This window comes from Ursus arctos, unplaced genomic scaffold (genome assembly GCF_023065955.2).
Source record: "Ursus arctos isolate Adak ecotype North America unplaced genomic scaffold, UrsArc2.0 scaffold_5, whole genome shotgun sequence".
Classification (NCBI taxonomy): domain Eukaryota; kingdom Metazoa; phylum Chordata; class Mammalia; order Carnivora; family Ursidae; genus Ursus; species Ursus arctos.
Genome location: NW_026623067.1, coordinates 7,032,147 through 7,058,439, shown reverse-complemented (window position 1 = coordinate 7,058,439; position 26,293 = coordinate 7,032,147). Strand labels below are relative to the sequence as shown.

Genomic DNA, 26,293 nt, shown 5'->3' with positions numbered 1-26,293 from the left:
CTGGGGGAAGGAGTTAAGTTTCTCTCCTCCCTCGAAAACAACTACATAGTTATCAGATAATTCTAAACACCCAAGAAATGAATCAGAGATCTGAGAAAACAAATGCTGCAGGTTTGCAAGTAGAAAAGGGACCATCATTGGGATGGTAGATGGTGTGGACACTTGAATCTGGTGTGATATAGCCAAGGATATGGCTTAAGGGAGGAAATCTGCTTGAGGACTTATTTATAATCTCTACAACCATCATAAGGTTTCAACTCATGATCCCAAAGTCGAGAGCCACATACTCTTCTGACTGAGCCAATCAATTGCCCCTAAAATGTTGAAATATGTAAAAAAAATAAAACAAAACTTAGGTAATTTCATGGGATGCAAAGACACAGTGCTTATGTGGAATGTGTTGTGTTGAATGCCTGTATTAAAAAGAAAATTCTAATATCAATAAATTTACATTTGCATCTCAAGAAATATAAATACTATATCAAATTAAATACAATGTAATAAAAAAGAAGAAAAGAAGATAGAAAAAATAAAACCTAGAGCAGAAATTGGTGAAATCAATAGAGAATGTTTTTAAAAATGGAAAAAAAAAACATATTCCTTGAAATTAGGTGATTGGGATTAAGGAGTGCACTCGTTGTGATGAGCACTAGGTAAGGTATGGAAGTGCTGAATCACTATATTGTACACCTGAAACTAATATTACACTGTATGTTAATTAAGTGGAATTTAACTAAACAATTACAAAAGTTATTAATGAAATTAATACTCTAATCAGGCTAATTAAGTAAAAAGAGAGGGAGAAGTCACAATTTATTAAGAGGGGACATGAATACTGATCCCTTTGAAATTAAAAGGATAGTAAAGGCATACTATGAATAACTCTATCCTGACAAGTTTGATAACTTAGTGGAAATGGACAAATTCTTTGAAAGACACAATTTGCCAAAACTCATTAAGAAGAAATAGACAAAATGAATAGGTCTATATCCCTTGAATAATTTGAATTAATAATAAATAATCTTCCGGGGCGTCTGGGTGGCACAGCGGTTAAGCGTCTGCCTTCGGCTCAGGGCGTGATCCCGGCGTTATGGGATCGAGCCCCACATCAGGCTCCTCCGCTAGGAGCCTGCTTCTTCCTCTCCCACTCCCCCTGCTTGTGTTCCCTCTCTCGCTGGCTGTCTCTATCCTGTCGAATAAATAAATAAATAAATCTTTAAAATAAATAAATAAATAAATAATCTTCCAAAACAGTAACAAGGTGGGTTCACTGGTGAATTCTATTAAACTTTGAAGGAACTGCTTATATTAATTATCTACAATTCCTTTCAGAGCATAAAAGGAATTAAAATACTTCTGATTCCTTCTATGATATCACCATTACCCTATTATAATTCCAACAATGATATAAAAAAACTACACATCAGTGTCTCTTATGAACCTAGATGCAAATGTTCTCAAAAAATATTACAAATTGAATGCAATGATGTATAAGAATTATACATCACAATGAAGTGGATCTATTCCCGTTATGCAAGATTGATTCTACATCCCAAAATTATTTAATGCAATTCATTACATCAACAGAGTAAATTAGAAAATAATCACATGCCCATATTAATAAACACATGAAAAGTACTGTACAATATCTGATACCCACTCGAAATTGAAACTCTCAGTAAGCTGGGGATAGAGGTAACAGTTCAACTTGAAAGAAAAATACCTACAAAAAATTCACTGCCAAATTTATAGTAATGGTGGGAAACTAGAAGCTTTGATACTAAGATCAGGAGCAAGGCAAGTATGTTCCCTCTCACTACTCCTATTCAACATAGCACAGAAAGTATTAGGAAATGCAATTAGACAAGCAAAAGAAACAGAATGTATATTAATTGAGAAGGAAATTAAAAATGTTTTGTTCATACATGAGCTATTAATTAGGTAGAAAATCCAAAAGAGTTGACAAAAGCACTCGTGAAAAAATATGTAATTTGGCAAATTTGCAAGACAAAATTTTAGTATACAAAATGCAACCATGCCCTATGCCATCAATGAACAAGTGTAATATGAAATGGAAAACACAATATCATTTACATTAGCACTGAGGAGAAAAAAAGAGGAAAGAATGAAATTAAGAAAAAAAGAAAGAAAGGATGGATGAATGGATGTATGTTAGGTATAAATGTAATAAAATATGTACCAGATCTCTATGGAAAATGCTACAAAATTCTGATGAATGTGATTAGAACTGAATAAATGATTAGATATTCCTTGTTCATCCATGTTCATGGATAGGAAGACTTAATGTTGTGAAGATGTTGGTTCTACTTATTTTGATTTATAGATTTAATGAAATCCCAAACAAAACTCCATCAAGTTATTCTGTGGACATTGACAAAGTGATTATAAAACTTATGTGGAAGAAAAAAGAGCTAGAGAGGCAACACTATACTGAAAAGGAAAAAAAAGTTGAAAGATGGATGATAAGCAAATTTAAGATTTTCTACAAAGCTGCAGAAATCATGACTGGTGGTGTGGTGTGAGAACACATGAAGACATTGATTAAAAAAATAGACAGCCAGGAAAAGACCCACATAAATACAGTTAACTGAATTTTGTCAAAGAAACAAAGATGACACAATAAAGCAAATGTTGTCTTTCAAAATGATGCTGGAACAACTGGACATCCTGATGCAAAGAAGTAAATCCAGAAAAACACTTTATATCCTTCATCAAAATTAATTCAAACTGCACGGTAGACTTAACGTAAAATGTAAAACTACAAAGTTTGTAGACGATAACGTAGGAGAAACCTAGATGATGTTGAGTATGAAAATGACCATTAGATACAATGCCAACACATAGCTTATTTTTTAAGGATTTTTAAATTTTTTAAAATATTTTTTTATTATATTATGTTAGTCACCATACAGTACATCCTTGGTTTTTGATGGAAAGTTCGATGATTCATTAGTTGTGTATAACACCCAGTGCACCATGCAATACGTGCCCTCCTTACTACCCATCACCAGCCTATCCCATTCCCTCATCCCCCTCCCCTCTGAAGCCCTCACGTTGTTTCTCAGAGTCCATAGTCTCTCATGCTTCATTCCCCCTTCTGATTACCCCCCCTTTTTATCCCTTTCTTCTCCTACCAATCTTCCTAGTTCTTATGTTCCATAGATGAAAGAAAACATATGATAATTGTCTTTCTCTGCTTGACTTATTTGACTTAGCATTATCTCCTCCAGTGCCGTCCATGTTGTAGCAAATGTTGAGAACTCATTCTTTCTGATAGCTGAGTAATATTCCATTGTATATATGGACCACATCTTCTTAATCCAGTCATCTGTTGAAGAGCATCTCGGCTCTTTCCACGATTTAGCTATCGTGGACAAAGCAGCTATGAACATTGGGGTGCATATGGCCCTTCTCTTCACTAAGTCTGTATCGAATGAAAAAACTCAAAAATGAACAGCAAGCCCCGGACTCAGAAAACCTTGAATAAAAGGGTATCCTTCTAAAAGATACATGTGATAAAAAATTGTTTTCTAAATATACAAAGAACTTTTGAAATTAACAACGAAGAAATAACTTAATTATGAAAACACACTAATGCCCATAATAGACCCATCACTAGAGAAGATATATGGCAAATAAGCATATAAAACAATGTTTCACATTGTATGTCATCAGTTATATGCAAATTAAAACATAAATAATATATTACTACATACCTATTTGAAAGGTCAATATCCAAGCAACAACAAGACTAAATGCTGCTGATGATGTGGCACAACAGAAGTGATTATTTGTTACCTGAAGGGTTGTGAAATGATGCAGTCACTTTGGAAATTAGTTTGACAGTTTTTTTTATAATAATATTTCATTATTATATTATGTTAGTCACCATACAGTACATCCCCGGTTTCCAATGTAAAGTTTGATGATTCATTAGTTGTGTATAACACCCGTGCACCATGCAATACGTGCCCTCCTTACTACCCATCACCCGTCTATCCCATTCCCCCACCCCCCTCCCCTCTGAAGCCCTTGGTTTGTTTCTCAGAGTCCATAGTCTCTCATGCTTCATTCCCCCTTCTGATTACCCCCCCTTTCTTTACCCCTTTCTTCTCCTACCGATCTTCTTAGTTCTTATGTTCCATAGATGAGAGAAATCATATGATAATTGTCTTTCTCTGCTTGACTTATTTGACTTAGCATTATCTCCTCCAGTGCCGTCCATGTTGCAGCAAATGTTGAGAAATTGTGACAGTTTCTTAATAAACTAAACTTATTTTAACCATACAATTGAGCAGTCCACAAAACTTGAAAAGTATCCACACAAAAATCTATACATGGATGTTTATAGCATCTGTATTAATAATTGCAAAAACTTGGAAGGTAACAAGATGTTCTTCATTTGGTTAACTGATAAACTGTGGTGCATCCAAACAATGGTTTATTATTCAGTGATGAAAAGCTATATGTTATCAATCATTGTTAAGGCATGTAGGAACTTTATATGCATATTCTTAAGTGAAGGAAGCCAATCTGAAAACACTATAACATGTGTAATTCCAACCGTAATATATTCTGGAAAGAGCAGAGCTATGAAGATATTAAAAGTTTGGCAGCTGCCAGGATCATGGGTTGGGGAGGAATAAATTGGCAGAGAAATAAAACTACTCGAATGGTACAATAATAACAGACATAAGCATTCTGCATAAACAGGGAAAGATGGCTATTTTGTTTGTTTTGTTTTTCCAATGCCTATTTTTTGACAATAAGAACAAAAACAATCACAAGGCTTACAAAGAAGTAGGAAAACCTAGTTCATTGGTTGAAACATACGTTGAAAGAAACTGTCCCTGAGGAAACACAGAGGTAAGAATTGCTAGACAAAAAAGTTTAAACTGACTTTAATATGATCAAATACGTAAATAAAAACACAAATAACTAAAGGAATTTTGTTTAAAATGTCATGTACATAAAATGAGAATATCACCAAAGAAATGTGAATTCTAAAAAAGGAGAAAATAAAAAAAAAAAGCAATCAGAAATTCCGAAGCGGAAAATACAAATAAATGAAACTACAATGGAAAATTTGCTAGGGAGATGCAGTGGAACATTTGAACAGTCAGAAAAAAATGCACAAATGAAAATTAAGGCAGGGCCATATTTGTAGGTTCTGAGGAACAGAAAGACAAAAGAATGGGGAAATGTGAGGATAGCCAATGATATTAAGTGGGACTTCATTAAATGGAACAATATATAAATCATAGGAGTCAAAAAAGATTAAAGTCAAGAGGCAGAGAGATAATTTGAATAAAAACAAATGGCTAAATCTCAAAATTGATGAAGACATGAATATAAGAATCCAAGAAACTCAACAAACTCCAAGTAGGATAACCTCAAAAAGACCCACAAAAAGATATAATCAAAGTATCAAAAGATGAAAAAAAATATTGAAAGTAGCAATAAATAAGTAACTTGTCATATACAAGGGTGTATCAGTAAGATTATCTTCTGAGTTCTCAGCAGAAATTGAGAACCGAACACAGTGAAAAATATATTCAAAGTGATGATAGAATAAAAACTGTTAACTGAAAATATTATAACTGGAAACTTTTCCTTCAAAAGGGAAGAAAGAGACTAAGACATTTTCTGATACATAAAAGCACTGAAAGCTTATTATTACTAAACTTGTCTTATAGGAAATGTCAACGGGAGACCTTCAGGTTGAAATTAAATAATGTTGCAATATGGATTTGTAAACTTGATTTTAATTTCCTAAAGAAATTAGAAGACACATGTATGAGAATATATTAGTTTGTACATGAAATGTAAGGAATTAATTTGTGATATCAATACCTAAAATGAGGAGGGATTATGTATACTAATAGAGTTTATACATGTGATTAAAGTTAAGATACAAAACAAATGAATATAGGGGAAGAGAATAAAAAGGAGATGGAAGCAAACCATAAAAGACTCTTAGCTATAGTTAGCAAACAGCGTTTACAGAGAGAGGTGGGTAGGGGATGGACTAAATGGGTGATGGGCATTAAGGAGTGCACTTGTGATGGGCACTGGCTGTCATATGTAAGAGATGAATCACTAAATTCTACTCCTGAAACCATATTACCCTATATTTTAACTAGCAAGAATTTAAATAAACACTTGAAACAAACATAAAATTTAAGTGTCAATTCAAATTAAAATTTTCAATCTTTTAATATGTTATATGTAATCCTCATGATAACCATAAAGAAAATCTCAATAGAGTAAATAAAAAAAGAACTTAAAGGGAATCAAACCATGCCACTACAAAATAAAATCAACTACACACACACAAAGAAAGTAGTACTGGGGAAATTAAGAAACAAGTTATAAGACATAGAGAAAACAGATGGCAAAATGGCAAAACATATTACATATCCAGCAGAAATTACTATAAATGTAAGCGGATTAATACCCCAATTCTATATATACATATATATAGTATTTATATTTAAAAGTCTCAATTTATATTTACAAAATCTCAACAGTGTGGAAATGAAAGGATGTGAAAAAAAAAGGTAACCCATGCAAAGCACAGTCAGAAAAATATGGAGTTATACTAAATCGGAGAAAGTGGAATTTAAGTAAAAAACTATTTGTAAGAGATAAAGACATTATATATTATTTATAGTTGTATTTGACTAAAAAGATACAGCAATTATAAGCATATATGCACCAAATATCAGATTCCCAAGATATATAAAGCAGATATTGAAAAAATTGAATGGAAAACTAGTTGGAGATTATTCTACAATAATAGTTGGAAACTTCAGTAACCCTCTTTCAATAATGGATCTAACAACCAGACAGAAGGTAAATTAAAAAAAAGGGGGGGGGGGCGCCTGGGTGGCAGAGCGGTTAAGCTTCTGCTTTCGGCTCAGGGCGTGATCCCTGCGTTATGGGATCCAGCCCCACATCAGGCTCTTCCGCTATGAGCCTGCTTCTTCCTCTCCCGCTTCCCTTGCTCGTGTTCCCTCTCTCGCTGGCTGTCTCTATCTCTGTCGAATAAATAAATAAAATTAAAAAAAAACTGGGAATGTACTGTATGGTGACTAATATAACAAAATAAAAATTATTAAATAAATAAATAAAAATTGAAAAAAAATGAATGGGGGTTCTTTTACAACATTATAAACTAATCAGTCTTAACAGATATACATAAAACATTTCCCTAAACAACATCTGAATATGCAATTTTCTTAATTCATATGGACCAGTCTCCAGGATTGACCATATGTTAGGCCATGAAACAAGTTGAAATAAGCTTTAAGTGTTGAAACATATAAAATATATTTTATTTATTTATGTATTTATGTATTTATTTATTAATATTTTATTTATTTATTTGACAGAGAAATACAGCGAGAGAGGGAACACAGGCAGGGGGAGTGGGAGAGGAAGAAGCAGGGAGCCCGATGTGAGGCTCGATTCCAGGTCCCTGGGATCAGGCCCTGAGCTGAGGGCAGACACTTAATGACTGAGCCACCCAGGCACCACAAAAGCATATAAAGTATCTTTTCTGATAAAAATGTAATGAGGCTTAGCAATGAATAACAGAAGAAAAACTAGAACTCATAATTATATGACTATTAAACAATACACTGTGAGAAATAAGAGGTTTAGGAAATCACAATGGATATTATAAAAACAACTTGAGGCATATAAAAACAGAAACAAAGATACCGAAACCTATGAAGATCGGATAAAGCAGTGCTAAGGAAGAATTAATTGCAGTAAACACATATATTAAGAAAACAGGAAAATTCTCAAATCAACAACTAAATTCTATAAATTAACTAGATAATGGGAAAAAAACTTAAATCCCAAGGTAATGAAAGGGAAGAAATAATAAAGACTAGAGCAGAGATAATTAATAGTGGTATAGAAAAAGCAGCAAAGAAAAACATCAAAACTAAAGCAGGGTTCTTTGAAAATTGACAAAACTTTACCTATATTAACCAAGAAAATTTAAAAAAAGAAAGCTCAAAATATCAGTATCAGCAATGAGAGTGGGTACATTATTGTAAATTTTATAGATAGAAAACAATTATGAATCGACTATGAATAAACATACATTAACAAGTTGGATAACCAAGAACAAATGGACAAATTCCTAGAAACAAGCACACTACCAAGACTGAGTCATGAAGAAATATAAAATTTGAGTTGACCTATAACTAGTAAGAAAATTGAATACGTAATTAAATCTATTCAACCAAAGTCCTTGGGTCAAGTGACTCCACTGGTTATTTTTTCCACGTTTACAAAAACAAAATATCACCAATTCGTTTCAAACTCTTGCAAAAACCAGAAGAGAAGTGAATACATACTAACTCATTCCATGAGGCCAACATTGTCCTGATACCAAAGCCAGACATGATACTGATCTGGGTATCAGTCTTTATGTGAGCTTTTCATAAAATACTGGCACTCAGAATTCGTCAGTATGTGAACAGTATTACACACTAAGACCCAGTTGGATTTAATCCTGGAATAGCAGGTTTGTACAACATGCAAAAGTAAATATATACAATGCACCAGAGTAACAGAATTGAGGAAGCTTCATGAACCAAAACAATCTTGAAAAAGATTAAGATGGGAAGACTCAGAGTCCCTGTTTTGAATATTAAATATAAAACAATAGTAATTTTACCCCAACAGTCAAGGCCATCTTGAGAAAAAAGAACAAAGCTGGAGGTCTCACAATCCCAGGTCTCAAGCTACTACAAAGCTAAAATAATAATAATAATTTTTAAAAACATATGGTGCTGGCCCAGAAACCGACACATAGGTCAATACAACAAAACAGCTCAGAAATAAACCCACACATATGTGGTCAATTAATCTACAAAAGAAGGGGAAAATAATGTACAAAGGGAGAAATGACAGTCTTTTCAGTAAATGGTGCTGTGAAAACTGCACAGCTTAATGCAAAAGAATTAAACTGAATCACTTTCTACACCATAAACAAATATAAACTCAAAATGGACATTCTTAAAAATTTCTCAAAAAAGAAATTACTGACTTGACATTGGCCCCGGAAACACATTTCTAGATATGACTTCTCTGTCAAGAGAAGCAAAAATCCACATTAAACTCGGGAATACAGCAGTTTTTTTGTTTTTGTTTTTGTTTTTAATGTAAAGTGAAAGAAACCATCAACAAAACAAAAAGGCAATCTTCTGGATGGAGGAAGATATTTGCAAATGATATATCCAATAAGGGGTTAATGTCCCAAATATATAAAGAACTTATACATGAGAGACATAATATTCAAAAAGTCTGAGTAGGTGTATGTGTTTACCCAATTAATTGACCTTTAACTCAGCTATTAAAACAGCTACACAAATGATCAGAACTCATTTCTAAACTTTGTGCTAAGGCCATGCTGAACTATCGGTGATTTAACTTAACATTATTCATGTCTCAGTGGACATTCCCAAGTGAATACACACACTAAACACCACGTGTTATCCTTAATCTCCAAAGATGTCCTGAAGTCATGATTGCTGTCTTTATGGAGTTATCTAAAATGTCAAGGACAGGTGAGAGAGAAGTATAAAAACTGGTTTGAAAAATATTAAAAGAAGTCTATTCAGAAAAATGACTTTGTTTATGTGATGCCTGGAGGACCAATGTTAGCTATCCAAACCAGTAAGTTTGTATACATGCAAGATAATAAATGGCACATATCTTAATTGTAATTTTATTGTTATTTATCCTTTATGGTTGAGATACTTCTGCAAATGCTTAAGATAATTTTGATTAGAATTAATAAAAACAATTTTAATAAACTATTAGAATTAACAATTGGTACATTCAAGCATTCAATTAACTATGGAAATTCAAAGGAAAATTGTATTTGAAGTCGGTTTAAATTATATATATTTTATATTTTTATATATTTCATCTTTTCATATAGATAGTTAAAAGTTTAAAAAGTAAATAGATTGCTTACATACTTGTGTACTTTAAAAGAACATGAAGCTCTCTTTAAACCCAAAACAAAACATTATAGAATTCTTGAAAGAACTGGTGTTGTGCCTTATAATCTACTGTGAAATGGTAGTAAATATGGTGGAACTGATATTTTAATCAATGGCTGCTATTATCTATAAGCATCAGTGAACTTCTTTTCTGGATTTATGGTAAATAAAACTAAGGTCTACACTAAATGACACTATATTCATACAGTCACTTTAAAAATAATAATACTTCTGACAAAATATATACTAAATATATGAATGCAAATGGAACTGAAAATGTGAGAATTTATCTGAACCAAGGGATTTTTAGAAAAATAATTAAATTTGAAACAGACATATTATCCATTGAGAAAGGAAACACACTGAGTCAAGAGCCTGTAATGGGATCCCTGCAGATGGGGGAGATTGCAGCTAAATAAAGAATGCTTTAGGATGGCCTAGGTAGCATAAATTTTATTTTACAGGAGAGCTATTTTCATGCATGCATAGGATGTGATCACATTGCTGTTCATCCTATTGGGTTAATTCTTTTGGCATTATTGATTACAGATTGACTGGATTGAAATCATTACCAATTTAAGGTTGTCAGTTTAAGAGATGAGTGATGTAATCTATGTAAGAGTTGGTCAAGTTTGGAAATAGAAGATTTTAACTGGAGTTTGAGCATAGCTGCACTGTTTACAATAGAAAGTGGTTTAGGAGCTAGTTCATAAATGTGCTCTCTGGGTGGGAAGGAAATGAGGATCTTTGTAAGATACAGGGTTCAGTCATATTAGGATAGGCTTTAGATGGGCTCACATGAAATTCAGTGACTAAAGCTAGTTTGTAGGAGTCCAAATCATCAATAGTGATTGTAGAAAATAACCATTTCCTATTTCTTTCCTGGATTTGAAGTGGGAGCTATTTTGCCAATGAGCACAAAGTGGTTAAATGTTTCCCAGTATAAACATATTATTGCTTATGCAGTGATTTTCCTTATATGCATCTGTCATTTCTAATTAAATTACTTCTTGCCTAGATTTTATTCAAAAGTATAAGATGGAATTTACAATAATAGTCAAACAGTAATGATTATATCTCTGTATGGAGGCAATATTTCCATGTAAATGTCACCTTCTGGAAATAATTCAGACATTCACAGAAATAGTGATGTGTTATGATTCCTTTTCAACACAAATTTTGCCCAATTGTAATGCTTTCTGTGTTTAACCATTGCAATTTTAAAAGTTTTTCTTTGGGGGCACCCTGGTGGTTCAGTCGGTTAAGTGTCTGCCTTAGGCTCAGGTCATGATCCCAGGGTCCTGATATTGAACGCTGCACCTGGTCCCTGACTGGCAGGGTGACTGCTTCTCCCTCTTCTGCCCCCCTTGCTTGTGCTCTCTATCGAATAAATACAATCTTTAAAAAAAGTTAACTAAAAAACTAAATAAAATTTAAAAATAAAATAAAATTGTCTTTGCCTGTCACTAACTTTCTAGTGCAGTAATAGTTACATCTGTGATAGGAATTTAGGACGCTTTGTGAAAATCAATGACTGTTTTGAAACTTTTGGGAACAAGTCCCTGAGAAATCCAAGGATGACAGATGTTTGGATAAAAATGATATGATGGTAAATATGTTGATTTTAGTGGCAATGGTGAAGATAGTAAAAAATGTCACAGCTACTGTTCACTGGTCACTCATGCAACTCACATCTGAATTATCCAGTATAAATTATCCCATTCAGTCTTGTAGTATTTTTTCAGATTTATTTAGGTATAATTGACAAAAATCATATATATTTAAGGTGCACAACTTCATTTAAGATACTTACAATTTAAAATAATCAGTAAAAAGTGCATATGCACCAATTCAATTTTATTTTTGTGCTTGTTAGAATACTACCAACTACTGAGATCTACACTACCAGAAAATTTCAAATATACAATGTTGTTACTGTATATAAACTTTGTGAAATAAATATTATTCAACAGGAATACTGGAAACTGTAGCATTTGACCCACATCTTCCCATTTCTACCACCCTTTAGTCCCTGAAAATCATCATTCTACTCCGCCTTCTAAAGGTTGACTATTAGATTCCATATACAATTGTAATCACAAACTGTTTGTCTTTCTGGGTCTGGCTTATTTCACTTAGCTTAATGTCCTCCAGGTTGATTCCATGTTGCTGTTATGTATGTATATATAGACACAGACACACATTTCATTAAACCGTTTATTTGCCAATGAATATATAAAATTAATTTCCATGTTTTATCCATATTCATAATATAAATAACTCTGCAATAATGATTATAAGAGTACAAGGATATCTTCAAACTTGATTTCATTTCATTTCTTTGGGTATATATCTAGAAGTGGGATTGTTGGATCATATGGTAGTGATACTTTTAACTTTTTGAAGAATTTCTATACTATTTTCCATAATGCCTGTACTAATTTATATTCCCATCAATAGAGCTCAAGTGTTGTGGTTTCTCCACAATCTCTCGAACACTCATTTTTTTTTTTAATTTTTGATAATAGCCATTCTAAAAAGTGTGACATCATATCCTGTGATTTTGATCGGCTCTACTTATGAGGTACAGGCTTGGAGAGTTGAATTCACTAATCCAAGTTTACATTTCTAGTAAGTGACAGAACTAGAATTAGATCTAGCATTGGTTCCAAAAATCTGCAACTTGTTTTTGCAAGAAAGCAAAATGAACTTCTCTTCAATCTGAATCCAAACTCAAAGTATATAGTGATAAATCAGATATCTCTCAAAATATCTGTGTACCTACTTTCCTATTTATCTATCAGTGCAGACTCACCACTGTGATATTTCATGAAGGTGTATAGAGAAGCACACAGATATATGCACATACACATAATGCGCATTTTTTATAATAATATTTTTTATTATATTATGTTAGTCGCCATACAGTACAACCCTGGGCATTTTAGATCTCTGTATACAATAAAATCCCTAAATCACAAGCTCTATAACCATCTAAACTAATAAAAATACACATTGGTTAAATATTTAATAAGAGTATTAATTCCTAACTCACTACAGCATTCTGAACTCTATACTGTTTGTCCTTTTTAATATAGTCTATAATGGAAACATTAGAAGGCATGAAAAATTGTATGTATGACTCATTGCAGAGACACTGTAGAGAACTGTGCTTGGCTAGACTCCAGAGGATTCTCCTCTCAGTAATGGGATTCATTCTAGGAAGCCAATTCACAATGCTGTAAAATCTAGATAACTGAGAGCAATGCAAAATAATTATTATCTATGAACATACAGATACAATTATGAACAAACTTTTCAAAGAACTAAGGTAGACTTTGTGCAGCCAATAGGTTCAAGGCAGTGCTGGGGAAAAAAAGATCTCATAGGTCTTTTATAGAACTCTTCCCCTATAGGTGAGTAAAGGAACTTTCGGTTGGTAAAGGTCACTCAAAAAGTATGACAGGATTCTTGAAAAGAGGGGAAACAACCCAAATTTATATGAAAACTGTTGGAGATTTTTTTCCCATTCAGATGCTTATAAAAGTTGTCTTTGGTTCATTATAAAATTTTCAGCAAAACAATGGAAATCCTTGGTAAATGCACATTCTTGTTGCAACTATGTAATAATCTGACAAAATCTAATGTGACCAGACTCATTTAACTATCTGAAAGAACTTTGAGATTAATTTGCTTCAGAAGAAATTCTACATTGTCTTCTATCTAGAGGACACATCTCCCGATTTGCCACAGGATCACTATATAGTTTTAAGTAATTTATTTCTGATCACTTGGAATCCGCTTTTCATCTTTATAATAATGATCCTATATTTGAAAAATCCCTTTATTCCATAAATATGTGAATCAATAAAGTGAGTTATTTTTCAAGTTTGATTGGCAATTGAATAGGAACATGGGAAACATAGGAAACAGAATATCTGCAATATTTATGATGCTTATTAAATGTTATTAACCTATATTAAAAATGGTAATATGCAAATTATTTATAAATGACATTATTTAGAGAATCTTCCTCATTACGATGTAGGAATAAACTGAATATATGCATTTACAAACCAATTTACAGAGGAGATAATGCAAAGGAGGATGTTTCTTTGCAAGCAAAATCACCTAAGGAATTGGGGCAAGACACAGATTAGAGTTCATTGAGAGGATCTGGGAGTGATGTGTGTATTCTCTAAACCATTGATTAAAGTTGTATTATTGCAGGGAACAATGGTAATATGATTAAGACTCCAAATAAGAGGAAACAAGAAATATCTTGAAATGATAAAATATAAGCACTAAACTAATTTATTTAGGCAAAATGGAACTTATATACATTCTTGACTGTTTCATCTATAGAAAATTTTTAATTAATAGCTTTTATATTTTTCTTTCAATTTCTATTCACATTTGAGCAGTTAAAAACCATTTTAATTTCATAATTGCTGCCTAAAATATTTAGTGTTAAGATAGGATTATTTTCGAATACAAGTTTAATATATAAGTATCTCTGGGGCGCCTGGGTGGCTCAGTCATTAAGCATCTGCCTTTGGCTCAGGGCGTGATCCCAGAGTCCTGGGATCGAGCCCCACATCGGGGTCCCTGCTCTCCTGGGAGCCTGCTTCTTCCTCTCCCACTCCCCCTGCTTCTGTTCCCTCTCTATGGCTGTCTCTCTCTCTGTCAAATAAATAAAATATTTAATATATATATAAGAATCTGCATCTATCTAGCATCTATGTTAAGACAGCTTCCCTTAAATCTCTGAAACTTGATTTATCATTGGCGAATATCTGTAGTCATTTTGATGGTTGTATCAACCTCAAGAGCCACTGGTCAGGTTTAATTAAAATTAATTACTGGCACAAATTCTGACACACGTTAGGTTCCACCCACTGGAGATGGTCAATGAAAGTGTACAGTTCTATCTTCTCTGCCATGTATGGACCTTGTTCAGGTTCAAGGCTTAGTTCCAAAATCTCATGAAGAAATCATCTCTTTTTCCTTTTTCTCCACTGTATATTGTCAGGAATGCTGACACCAAACACAAAAGTTACAGCGCAGTTTAAAACACTGAAGCAGGTGCAAATCTTTTGCAAACTAAATAGATGAGTTTTCATTATGTCATTGGGTAAAATAAAAATAACGGAAATAACCTAATTATTTTACATAAAAATATAGTTCTTTACCTTTGATCTTGAAACAAATATTCAATATCTATTGTGGCTTCCACGCCAGATGCAATACTTCTTTATAAACAAAACCAGCTCTCCCAGTTTTTCCTCGGCAAGTTGACAGTGAGCACACAAACTGCAGATGAATCACTTCATGTAGACCCAGAACCCTGTTGTAGGTATTTCACTGATTTGGAGATTTGCATCTGCAATACTTTGAGTACATGTACATTACTAACTGAAATAACTTTTATATCACTTTAATATTTTATTCCAAGAATGCATGGACATGGCATCAACAAACCACAGGGTAAAATGATGGTCCCATAACCCATTCCTCTTGACACCGAGGCAAATACATCAAATTTTTTATAATTTTTCCCAACACTTCCTCAATACTTTAAACAATATGCTCATCTTCTAATGCTTGATTCCTAAATCCCAAATACCCAGGCCACAATTTGTAACTTAGGCCACAGTGGACCTTTTCCCCTCCCCTCCCCATTCTGTCAACATAGTTACATCCCAGGTTATGTTTGAGGACATGCATTGATAGCTTTTTCCCATCTCCTAGAATTTATTCTTTGCATATAAAATATATACCAGTATTGTGAAACATGGTATTATTTTATATACATTACTGCATAATTTCTTCTCATATTACCATAATTTCTCTCAAGCAGAATATAGGATATCTGTCTGCCTGATATAGAGGATTATCAAGAAATTGTTTTCAAGACAATATTTAGTATTTTCAAGAAAATACTATTTAATAGATTATTTATTTTATTTTTCTGTGGTCTTTGCATCATTTTTTAATATTGTAGCTCATATACTGCTTTGGAAAAAAAGGGTTTGTTTAATAATATTCACATAACTATTGTGGACAATGCTGCTATGAACATTGGGGTACATATGGCCTTTCTCTTCACTACGTCTGTATCTTTGGGGTAAATACCCAGTAGTGCAATTGCTGGATCATAGGGTAGCTCAATTTTTAACTTCGTAAGGGACCTCTGCACTGTTTTCCAGAGTGGATGTACCATGTTCATAGCAGCATTGTCCACAAGAGCTAAATTGTGGAAGGAGCCGAGATGCCCTTCAACAGAGGACTGGATTAAGAAGATGACAACATGGATGGGACTGGAGGAGATAATGTTAAGTGAAATAAGTCAAGCAGAGAAAGACAATTATCATATGGTTTCACTCATTTATGGAACATAAGAAATAGGAAGATCGGTAGAAGAAAGGGAAGAATGAAGAGGAGGTAAACAGAAGGGGGAATGAACCATGAGAGACTATGAACTCTGAGAAACAAACTGAAGGCTTCAGAGGGAGGGGGATGGGGGAATGGGATAGGCCAGTGATGGTTATTAAGGAGGGCACGTATTGCATGGTGCACTGGGAGTTATACACAAGTAATGAATCATGGAACATTACATCAAAAACTAGGGATGTACTCTATGGTGACTAACATAATATAATAAAAAATTATTATAAAAATAATATTCACTTAAAAATACATATTTTGTCAAAAATAAATCAATGTCATATGCATTTACAGAAATGCCCATAAGACTATGTTGGGTCTTGTTATATTATTCCTCTCATTCTCTTATCTGTCCTAAATGTCAAATTTTGTGTTTCAGTGTTGCTTTCTGGTTTATTTTCATCAATTTTTCTTTCTAAACTTTCACTAAATTTATTACAGTAATTCTTATGTATTGTCTGGAAATTTTTGTTATTTGGCACTTCATTATATATAACACATGGCATTTTTACTTTGAATTTAACAGCTTCTCATACTGCTCTGAAGACATCAGATTTTTTTGTAAAGGTTTCTTGCATTTATCTCAATCATTTTTAAATTCAGTGTGTATATGTGTCTGTCTCTCTGTCTTTCCTATAATTACTTCCTTAACAGTCTGATGGCTTTGGTCCTAGAAAGGTATGAGAGACTGAAACACTACAATCTTTTGTAGGTATAATGCTGGGCTTTACTCACTGAAGGTATTCCTTCTGGAGAAGATTCTCTCCACTCATTCCCACTTAGAATGCTCTCAAAATGCCATTTCTCCTTCCCCTTTTATGTGTTTGTTCCTTAAAATTTCTTCTCCCAAAAGGTTCTTAACCTTTTCACCTCTGATTTTGCCCTCTACTCTCTTTCCCATTTTCTTTAAATTGATGCAGATTTACTTCTTTATTATTGTGTTAGTTCAGTCTTATGACAGGGGGGTGATATATTTGGGACTAAACTCTCACACGTATCTCAAAAAGGAAAGAGTTTTAAATACACAAAAGCAAGAGGTAAAACAGAATAAGGAAAGGTGTCATAAAGCAATGCATAATGTTATATAATTATTGAGAAGCAGATGAACACAATACAGATTTGTTCAGAGAGCTTGAGCAGAGTCATGGAGCTACACTAAAGATTTAGAATAAGTTATCAGGAAAAGAGTTTCCTTAAACTAAAGCATTTGAATTTTGAGTGAGGAATAAAATAATCTGCTTCATATAAATTATATTTGGCAATAACTATCATTGTAGTTTCCTGGGGGAAAATGAAGCAGGTAATCATTATTGGCTTCTACAAAGCTAAGGAAAACAAACGAATGAACAAACAAAAAGGATATATATCTACAGCATGACGTGATAGACTGCTATAGCTTCAGAAACATTAGGGCTTAATTATAAAACAAAAAAAATCACTGTCTAAGGGTCATAAAATATATTCAAGTATGGCTCTCCAATTTATGCATTTACATCAACTTCCAATACATATTTAACAAGTATAAGATCTGATGTTAACTAAATTTACATAGAAAAATAAAATGTATGTATCTTAATAAAGTCACAGAAATATATTATCCTTACAAATTTACACATTTCCATGAAATATTTTGGAGACATTAGTATGCATCATCAAGATTTTATCTATGAGATCAAAGTTGTTTTTTTCAAAATATGTGTTAATTTTTTTAAGTGACTATAGAAAATTTTATTAAAGGAATGTTTTAAAAATCATTTATTTTATACTGGGACTTACCAGCTAATCATTAAAAGTTAAAACTGTCATTCTATTCACTTTTTAAAAAATTTTATCATAATATTTTTATTATATTATGTTAGTCACCATACAGTACATCCCTAGTTTTTATGTAAAGTTCCATAAGATGTGGTCCATATAAACAATGGAATATTATTCAGCAATAAAAAAAAAAAACGATTTCTCAACATTTGCTGCATCATGGACGGGACTGGAAGAGAAAATACTAAGTGAAATAAGTCAAGCAATTATCATATGTTTTCACTCATTTATGGAACATAAGAAGTAGGAAGATCGGTAGGAGAAGAACCATGAGAAAATATGTGTTAATTTTTTTAAGACCTGCAATATGCCCTGAATAAATCACAGTAGAACTAAAATAATGAATTAATAAGAGATTATTTTTGTGTACTTAATATGTGTCTCTCTTTAGGAAAAACTAAATTAATGTCCCATGGAAAATATTAACCAAACATCTACTGATTTCTTTTTATTGGGGTTATTCCCACCATCAAGAATTGGACTGTTTTTCTTCATTCTCAGTTTTCTCATTTTCCTAATGGCTCTGTTTGGAAACCTGTCCATGATCATCCTCATTCTCCTGGACACCCATCTCCACACACCCATGTATTTTCTACTTAGTCAACTTTCCCTCATGGACCTGAACTTCATCTCCAACATTGTCCCCAAGATGGCTTCTGATTATCTCTCTGGAAACAAGTCTATTTCTTTCATCGGGTGTGGAGTTCAAAGTTTCTTCTTCATCACTTTAGCTGGTGCAGAAGGATTAATATTGGCCTCTATGGCCTATGATCGTTATGTGGCTATTTGCTTTCCTCTCCATTATCCCATTCGTATGAGCAAAAGAGTGTGTGTGCTGATGATAACAGGATCTTGGATCATGGGCTCAATCAACTCCTGTGCCCACACTGCATATGTCCTCAATATCCCTTACTGTCGATCCAGAGCCATCAACCATTTCTTCTGTGATGTCCCTGCCATGGTGACTCTGGCCTGCATGGACACCTGGGTCTATGAGTACACGGTGTTTTTGAGCATCATCCTCTTCCTTGCACTTCCTTTCATTTGTATTGCGTGTTCCTATGGCCGGGTTCTCCTTGCCATCTGCCGAATGCAGTCCACAGAAGGGAGGAAAAAAGCCTATTTGACCTGCAGCACCCACCTCACTGTGGTGTCTTTCTACTATGCACCCTTTGTTTACACTTATCTACGCCCAAGATCCTTCAGATCTCCCACAGAGGACAAGGTCCTGGCTGTCTTCTACACCATCCTGACCCCAATGCTCAACCCCATCATCTACAGCCTTAGAAACAAGGAGGTGACTGGGGCAATGAGAAGAGTGATTCAGAGGTTCTGCTCTGTAGAAATGTAACAAAGTTCTCACTAGTCCTGCTGCTTAGAAATACTTTAATTTCACCTTGTACATTCCTTAAGAACAATGTCATTCCAGGTTTGAAGACAAGGATTACATTAATCTAGAAAAATAAATAATAGAGATTTGACAAAAAAATATATATATTCCCAATCACTCTGTTTTTGTGGTAATTTTTCTTTTTTATTTCTTTCTTTGTTATTATTTTTTATAATAATTTTCTTATTATATTATGTTAGTCACCATACATCCCTAGTTTTTGATGTAAAGTTCCATGATTCATTATTTGCGTATAACACCCAGCACACCATGCAATATGTGCCCTCCTTAATACCCGTCACCAGCCTATCCCAATCCCCCACCCCCATCCCCTCTGAAGCCCTCAGTTTGTTTCCCAGAGTCCATAGTCTCTCATAGTTCATTCCCCCTTCTGTTTACTGATAATTTATTAAATGTAAGTTGTAAGTTGAAGTCTAAAGGCTTTGAAAGCAATGCACTAAATAAGACAACAAAACCCAAAATATTGAAAGAGTCCAGATGTCCACTGACAGAAGAATGGATAAAGAAGATATGGCATAGATACCATTATATAAATATTTACATATATATGTATAGATATATATCTATATATAGATAAAAATATAGATATATAGGGTATATAATTACATATTGTATGTAATATATATTATATGTGTCTATACATATGTGTAGATAGCTCTATATAGATATCATATATGATAGATATATAATCATATTAGATATATAGATATATATTACTCAGCCATAAAAACAAAATGAATTCTTACCATGTGCAATGACATGAATGAAGCTAGAGCATATTATGCCAAGCGATGTAAGAGAGAGACAAATACCACAAGTTTTCACTCATCTGTGAATTCAGAAAAGAAAGGTGGAAAGGGGTAAAAAGAGAGAGAGGCAAACCAATAAAAAGACCCTTAACTCTAGAGAGCAAGCTGATGGTCAGCGAGGGAAGGGTGGTGGGGCATGGGTTAAGTAGGGGATGGGGATTAACGAGTACACTTGTGATGAACACCGAATGTTGTATGGAAGTGTTGAATCACCATATTATATACTTGAAACTAATATTATGCTGTATATTATCTAACTTGAATTAAAATAAAATCTTTAAATAAGTTAAGTGGTGACAAATGATATAACTTTAGCTGCAATGGACAATTCGTTTGTATAGGAAGCACAGAATGCTTTTAAAATAACTCCCTTCAATAACATTGAAGTGTGTAATGGGATTCACTTTGCATTTAATTGTTGTAAATGGTTCTCAGTGTTTATGCTTGGAAACAGAGTTTTTAAAAAATCATCTGTATTAATGACCAGTCCTACTATTGATCAATTAATAAAGCAATATAACTTAATTATCCTTGGAAAAATTAACATACATATCCATAAAAATAACACACACACATACGTAACATATAAACATAAAATACAAAACACTGAATCATATTGAAACAAATAAATTTAGCACATTTGAAATTGGGGAATTCCTGGATTAAAGCTAATCACTACCTTAGCCAAGGTTTTGTGAGATTTCATTTCCACCCACAGAAGACAAACACATTATAGAACTGTCGTGGCTCTGTTAAATTCTCTTGGAGTGCCTGGGTGGCTCAGTCATTAAGTGCCTGCCTTTGGCTCAGGTCATGATCCCAGGGTCCTGGGGTTGAGTCTGCATCGGGCTCCCTGCTCAGTGTGGAGCTTACTTCTCCCTCTGCCTGCTCCACTGCTGTGCAAGCTGTTCCCCTGGTTACGCTCTCTGACAAATAAATAAGATCTTAAAAAAAAAAAAAAAAAAAAGAAAAAGAGAGAAAGTGGTTCTTCTCTGTCTCCATGCTACCAGTGGTTCCTATCTTAAAAATACCCATCCTTATTTATCTGGACAACATCAATTTTGCTGCTTAAAGCTCCTCAGATTCAACTGAGTTTAAAATAGAAAATGCCTAGTAACCCTCAGAGTTCTAAAGCCCATTGCTCATAATGCACCATTGGAAACCTTATGATACTTACCAATGTGGCTACCTCATTGTAATCTGCAGCCATTCACAGAAAAGAGATTTAGTACAACAGCATTGTCAACTTTTTTTTTTTTTTTGCAAGTCTACCAATGATTGGGTTCCCTGGGTGGCTCAGTGGATTAAGCATCCATATCTTGATTTCGGCTGAGGTCATGTGAGATGGAGCCCCAATGTTGGGCTCCAAGCTTGGTGTGGAACCTGGTAAAGATTTTCAATCTGTCTCCCTCTGCCCCTCCCTCCACACTCCTAAAAACAAAAAAATTAAATTAAACTAAATGTAAAAAGTGTACAGATGCTTATATTCCCATATATAATTTAGTAAGCAATATCATTTAAAGGAGATGCCAGCCTCTTTGCATAATCATATGTTGTTGTCAGCACTGGGCACACACAGATTTCCATTTAATCCAGGATGAGGTTCCCTGGCCTGGTCACCTGTTTTATTGGTACAACACTTCCCTTATTTAAACCTAGCCCAGGAAAACAGTGTTTCTGTGTTCACAAATGTAAGACAAATATATTCAATAAACATGTTATAATAATAATTCTATTTCAAAAATAGGTGGGGTGACAAGGTGATATAAATTCACTTTATTTGGCTTGCAATCCAGCCTTCTTTGATTTAGGATCTTATTAATACTAATTTTTAAGTACCTGGTGAAACCAGAAATGCCGTTCACTCTTTCTGTGCTGGGAACACAATGAAGGTTGGACACTGAGACTGAGATCCTTTCATGATGAGCACCACTGCACAGGACTGGGGTTACAGGGCAGTGATGAAGCACTTGTCCTTCACCAGAAGTCCTGTCTGTGCTCAGGGAAGTACAGGGAGGAGATTTCTGATCCACCCGCTGGGTCCCACTTGAATCTCATAACTTCAGGAAGCAGGTATGCCAAGAGTTCCCCTGAGGTGTGCTGTTGTCACAGAAACACCACAAGACCGTAAAGTTTTGAGCATAAATATGTGAAAAGGGGATGAAGCTAAGTGCACCACTTCCTCCCATGTGCTTAAATGTCTCCTCTGTGCAGATGCCTCATGATTCCCTTTCCTTTCTGTTTGCCCCACATCACTGTTCCTCACTGATTACAGCATCTGACACAGGTTGTCTGTGTTGGTTTTATATGTTTCCATGATCATGGCTCCTAACTGAAAAACTGCTTCAGCAAAGTGTTTTACATTTATCTCTCTGATAACAACAGCAAATTACGCTTTGACCAAAGAACCAGTCTAACCTGGTAAACAAAACCCATTCATTTCTTGGTTTATGTTCATCAACAGCAAAACAAAAAGAGCATTTGGAAATTATTTTTGCTAATCAAGTTAAATTATTGAATTTATTGCTGGAAGCAACAAATTGATATTTTGTACCTTCCAGCTATTATTTGCAGACTTGAATTTATACCCAAGACACCTCCATGAAAGTAAATTCAATTGAAAATTCACAAAATATTGTCTTCAATTACCAGCTACTCTTGACTGTAAACCAAACTAAGTGACTTGATAAGTGGTTCTGTAACCTGGGAACAAAGCTTTGCAAAAGTCTAGCATGAACCAGGAAGACTGGGAGTTCTGTGAGGGCAGGAGCTCAGTAGCAGGTTCCTACTCAATCTCTAGCAGCTGGAGCAGGTCAGTAGATACTGGTTCTCCCCGCTGGGAAAGAGTTAGCATGTATATATGTATGTAACTTATTTGTTTGCTTGTCTTTATTTTGACATCCTAACTCAAGGATGGGCAGGTAGCAAAGTCAGGAACCAGGAAAGTGCATCACAGGGGAGGTTGCAGAACCAGAAGGGGAAGCAGGACAGAGAGGATGCACAGAGAGCAGCACTTGGAGGGGAACTCCTCAGCTGGGGAAGCATCGTGGGAGTGGGGAGGGGTCTGGCAGGAAGCAGCCAAGACTCCTGGAATTCCTTCCCAGGGAACAAATAAGGAGAGAGATGCACTTGAATGCAAGCCCATCAGCCCTGCCATGGCAAGCAGCACAGCAGTCGCTGGAGGACCCTGAGCTCTGGGGCAGGAGGAGCACAGTGCCCAGATCCTGCTGGCCAAGGGACATGCTCATTGTCCTAGGGGGCCCCCACTGGGGACAGGGGACAGTGGGGATGGTGTCAGCGCAAACTCCCCTCTCTTTTCCACAAGTTCGCCTCGCTCCCTGGTACCAGAGTTTCCGCTTGTTGCCCCCTCAGGATGGATGAGCCCCAAACAGGTAGACTATTGCTTAAAATGTTTCCTGGGCTTAGAGGAGCCCCGTCAACCTTGGCACAGGGTGGGGGTCAAGAGTGGACTCCCTGGAGTCCTGAATGACCTTCAGGGCACCCGGTGGACATGGATATTTGGCTTTTGTTTCCTGTTAGGGCAGGTATCCCCCATCTGCCCACTTCAACCCATGGGGACAACTGTCCCGTGTCCCAGGACAGGGCTCCTGCAGAAACCACCAGGAGCACTTCATTACCCAGGCCCACTTACTTTCTGGTCCAGCCCCCCAAGTTCTGACCAGTGCCTAGAGTGAAACAGAGGAAGTGCTCAAGGGGTGGGGGTTCTCCCCAGTATTTGTGGGGGGGTTAACCAGCTCATCCCCCACACCAGGAACTGCACCAGGGATGCACTAGCTGAAGCCTCCCTTCCTGTCCTCTGGGAGATGGGCAGGGCAGGAAGCCAGAGGACCTGGGTACACCTGGGCCAGCACCACAGTTACCTGCCTGATTGAAGAAAGCATCTTTTGGGGGTGGGAAAACTCTGGTGGGGGTCGTCCTCTGCCTTTTACAGCCCCTAGTCATTGCTTAAAGTTCATGGGACGTGCTTTCCCTTATCCATGCCTTTAGCCACTTGCAGACATTCTCGCTCTGTTTATGACCTCAGGTGTAAGTGGAATAAAGGAATGTCTGGCCATTGTTACTGCTGAGACTACTGCCTGTCATAGCGAGATGCAGTCAGCCTGCTCAGTGCAGAGGACAGGATCACTTCCATGCCCAAGACTCACACTTTGGGGTTGTTTGGTCTCCACTAGGTTAGGAGCTGTTGTAGAAAGTGCTTGCGGAGGCTCCAGTTTTGTTCCTTAGCTGAAATATGTCATTTGGGGCATCTGTTGGTGTTTTCTCGTTCTCCCTTTTAACTTAAAAAAGGGTAAAGAGACAAACAGGTGTTGATGGTTGGAGTTTGTTCTTCGGTCTTGGTGATATGGACTATGAATGCATTTAGTCCTTCGCCAGGTGGTAAAAATGCCAACTCCGCTTGCTCCTCCTGGAATACTGGAATTAGGAGAAGGTTTGAAAGATGAGAGAGCTCTGGAGCATCCAATGGGTTGGACTTTGCTGTACTCAGGTGGAGTGTAAGTGTGAAGTAGGAAAGGTGAGCTTAAAACTGCCATTGAATATATATACCACATCTTCTTCCTCCATTCATCTGCCTATGGACATCTGAGCTCTTTACACACTTCGGCCATTGTGAACATTTCTCCTATAAATACTGGGGAAACAAGTACCCCTTTGAATCACTATGTTTGTATCCTTTGGATAAATACCTCATAGTGCAGTTGCTGGGTGATAGGATGAGCAGGGAGCGATTGTGGGGCTCAATTTGGGATCATGGCCTGAGCTAAAGACAGATGCCTAACTGACTGAGACCCCCTAGGAGCCCCAAGTACTTCTATTTTTAACTTGTTGAAAAACCTCCATATCATTTCCAGAGTGGCTGTACCAGCTTGCATTCCCAACAACACTGTAAGAGGGTTCCCCTTTCTCTGCATCCTTGCCAATATGTGTAATTTCCTGTCTTATTAATTTGACCTGTGTGAGGTCGTATCTCATTGTGGTTTTGACTTGTACTTCCCTGATGCTGAGTGATGTTGAACATTTTCTCATGTGTCTGTTGGTCATACACAATGGAATAGTATTCCACCATCAAAAAGAATGACATCTTGCTATTTGCAACCAATGGATGGAACTAGGGGGTGTCATGCTAGCTGAAATGTCCATCACAGAAAGTCAAATACCATATGATTTCACTCTTATGTGGAATTTCAGAAAGAAAACAGATGAATATATGGGAAGGGAAGGACAAATAAAGTAAGAGGAAATCAGAGTGAAGCAATCCATAAGAGACTCTTAACAGTAGGGAACAAAATGAGGGTTGCTGGAGGGGAGGTAGGTGGGGGAAGGAGTAACTGGGGGATGGGCATTAACGAGAAACTTGATGTAATGAACACTGAGTGTTATATGCAACTGATGAATCACTGAATTCTATCTCTGAAACTAATAATACAGTGTATGTTAATTATATTGAATTTAAATAAGTAACATGACATAATAAAATTATTATTAAAAATAAATAAATAAATAAATAAATAAATAAATAAATAAATAAATAAAATTTATTTTAAAACTCTGCTATTGAGTTTCTTTCAGATTTGAGGTACATTGGGAAGCTTGTAATGCAGATAGCCCTTGACAGTGTGGATGTTCAGCAGTAGCTCTACCTTGACAATGAGCCACCAATCTGTTTTCTAAGGAAGGAAGCTATGGGAAGGTGAACTTGTGAAGAAGCAATCAAGGAAATTTGAAGAACTCCCTTAATT

General features: G+C 35.3%; 1 protein-coding gene across 1 annotated transcript; it reads left to right on the top strand.

Moving 5' to 3' along the window:
• Positions 1–18,726: 18,726 nt before the first annotated feature.
• On the top strand, positions 18,727–19,665 carry LOC113261406 (olfactory receptor 2L3-like). The gene has a single exon (XM_026507532.3). It carries the CDS (start codon positions 18,727–18,729, stop codon positions 19,663–19,665), a length of 939 nt encoding a protein of 312 aa, XP_026363317.2.
• Positions 19,666–26,293: the final 6,628 nt, after the last annotated feature.

Bases quoted from the DNA above. Each gene is read 5' to 3' on its own strand.
- LOC113261406 (XM_026507532.3), top strand. From the start codon at position 18,727: ATGGAAAATATTAACCAAACATCTACTGATTTCTTTTTATTGGGGTTA.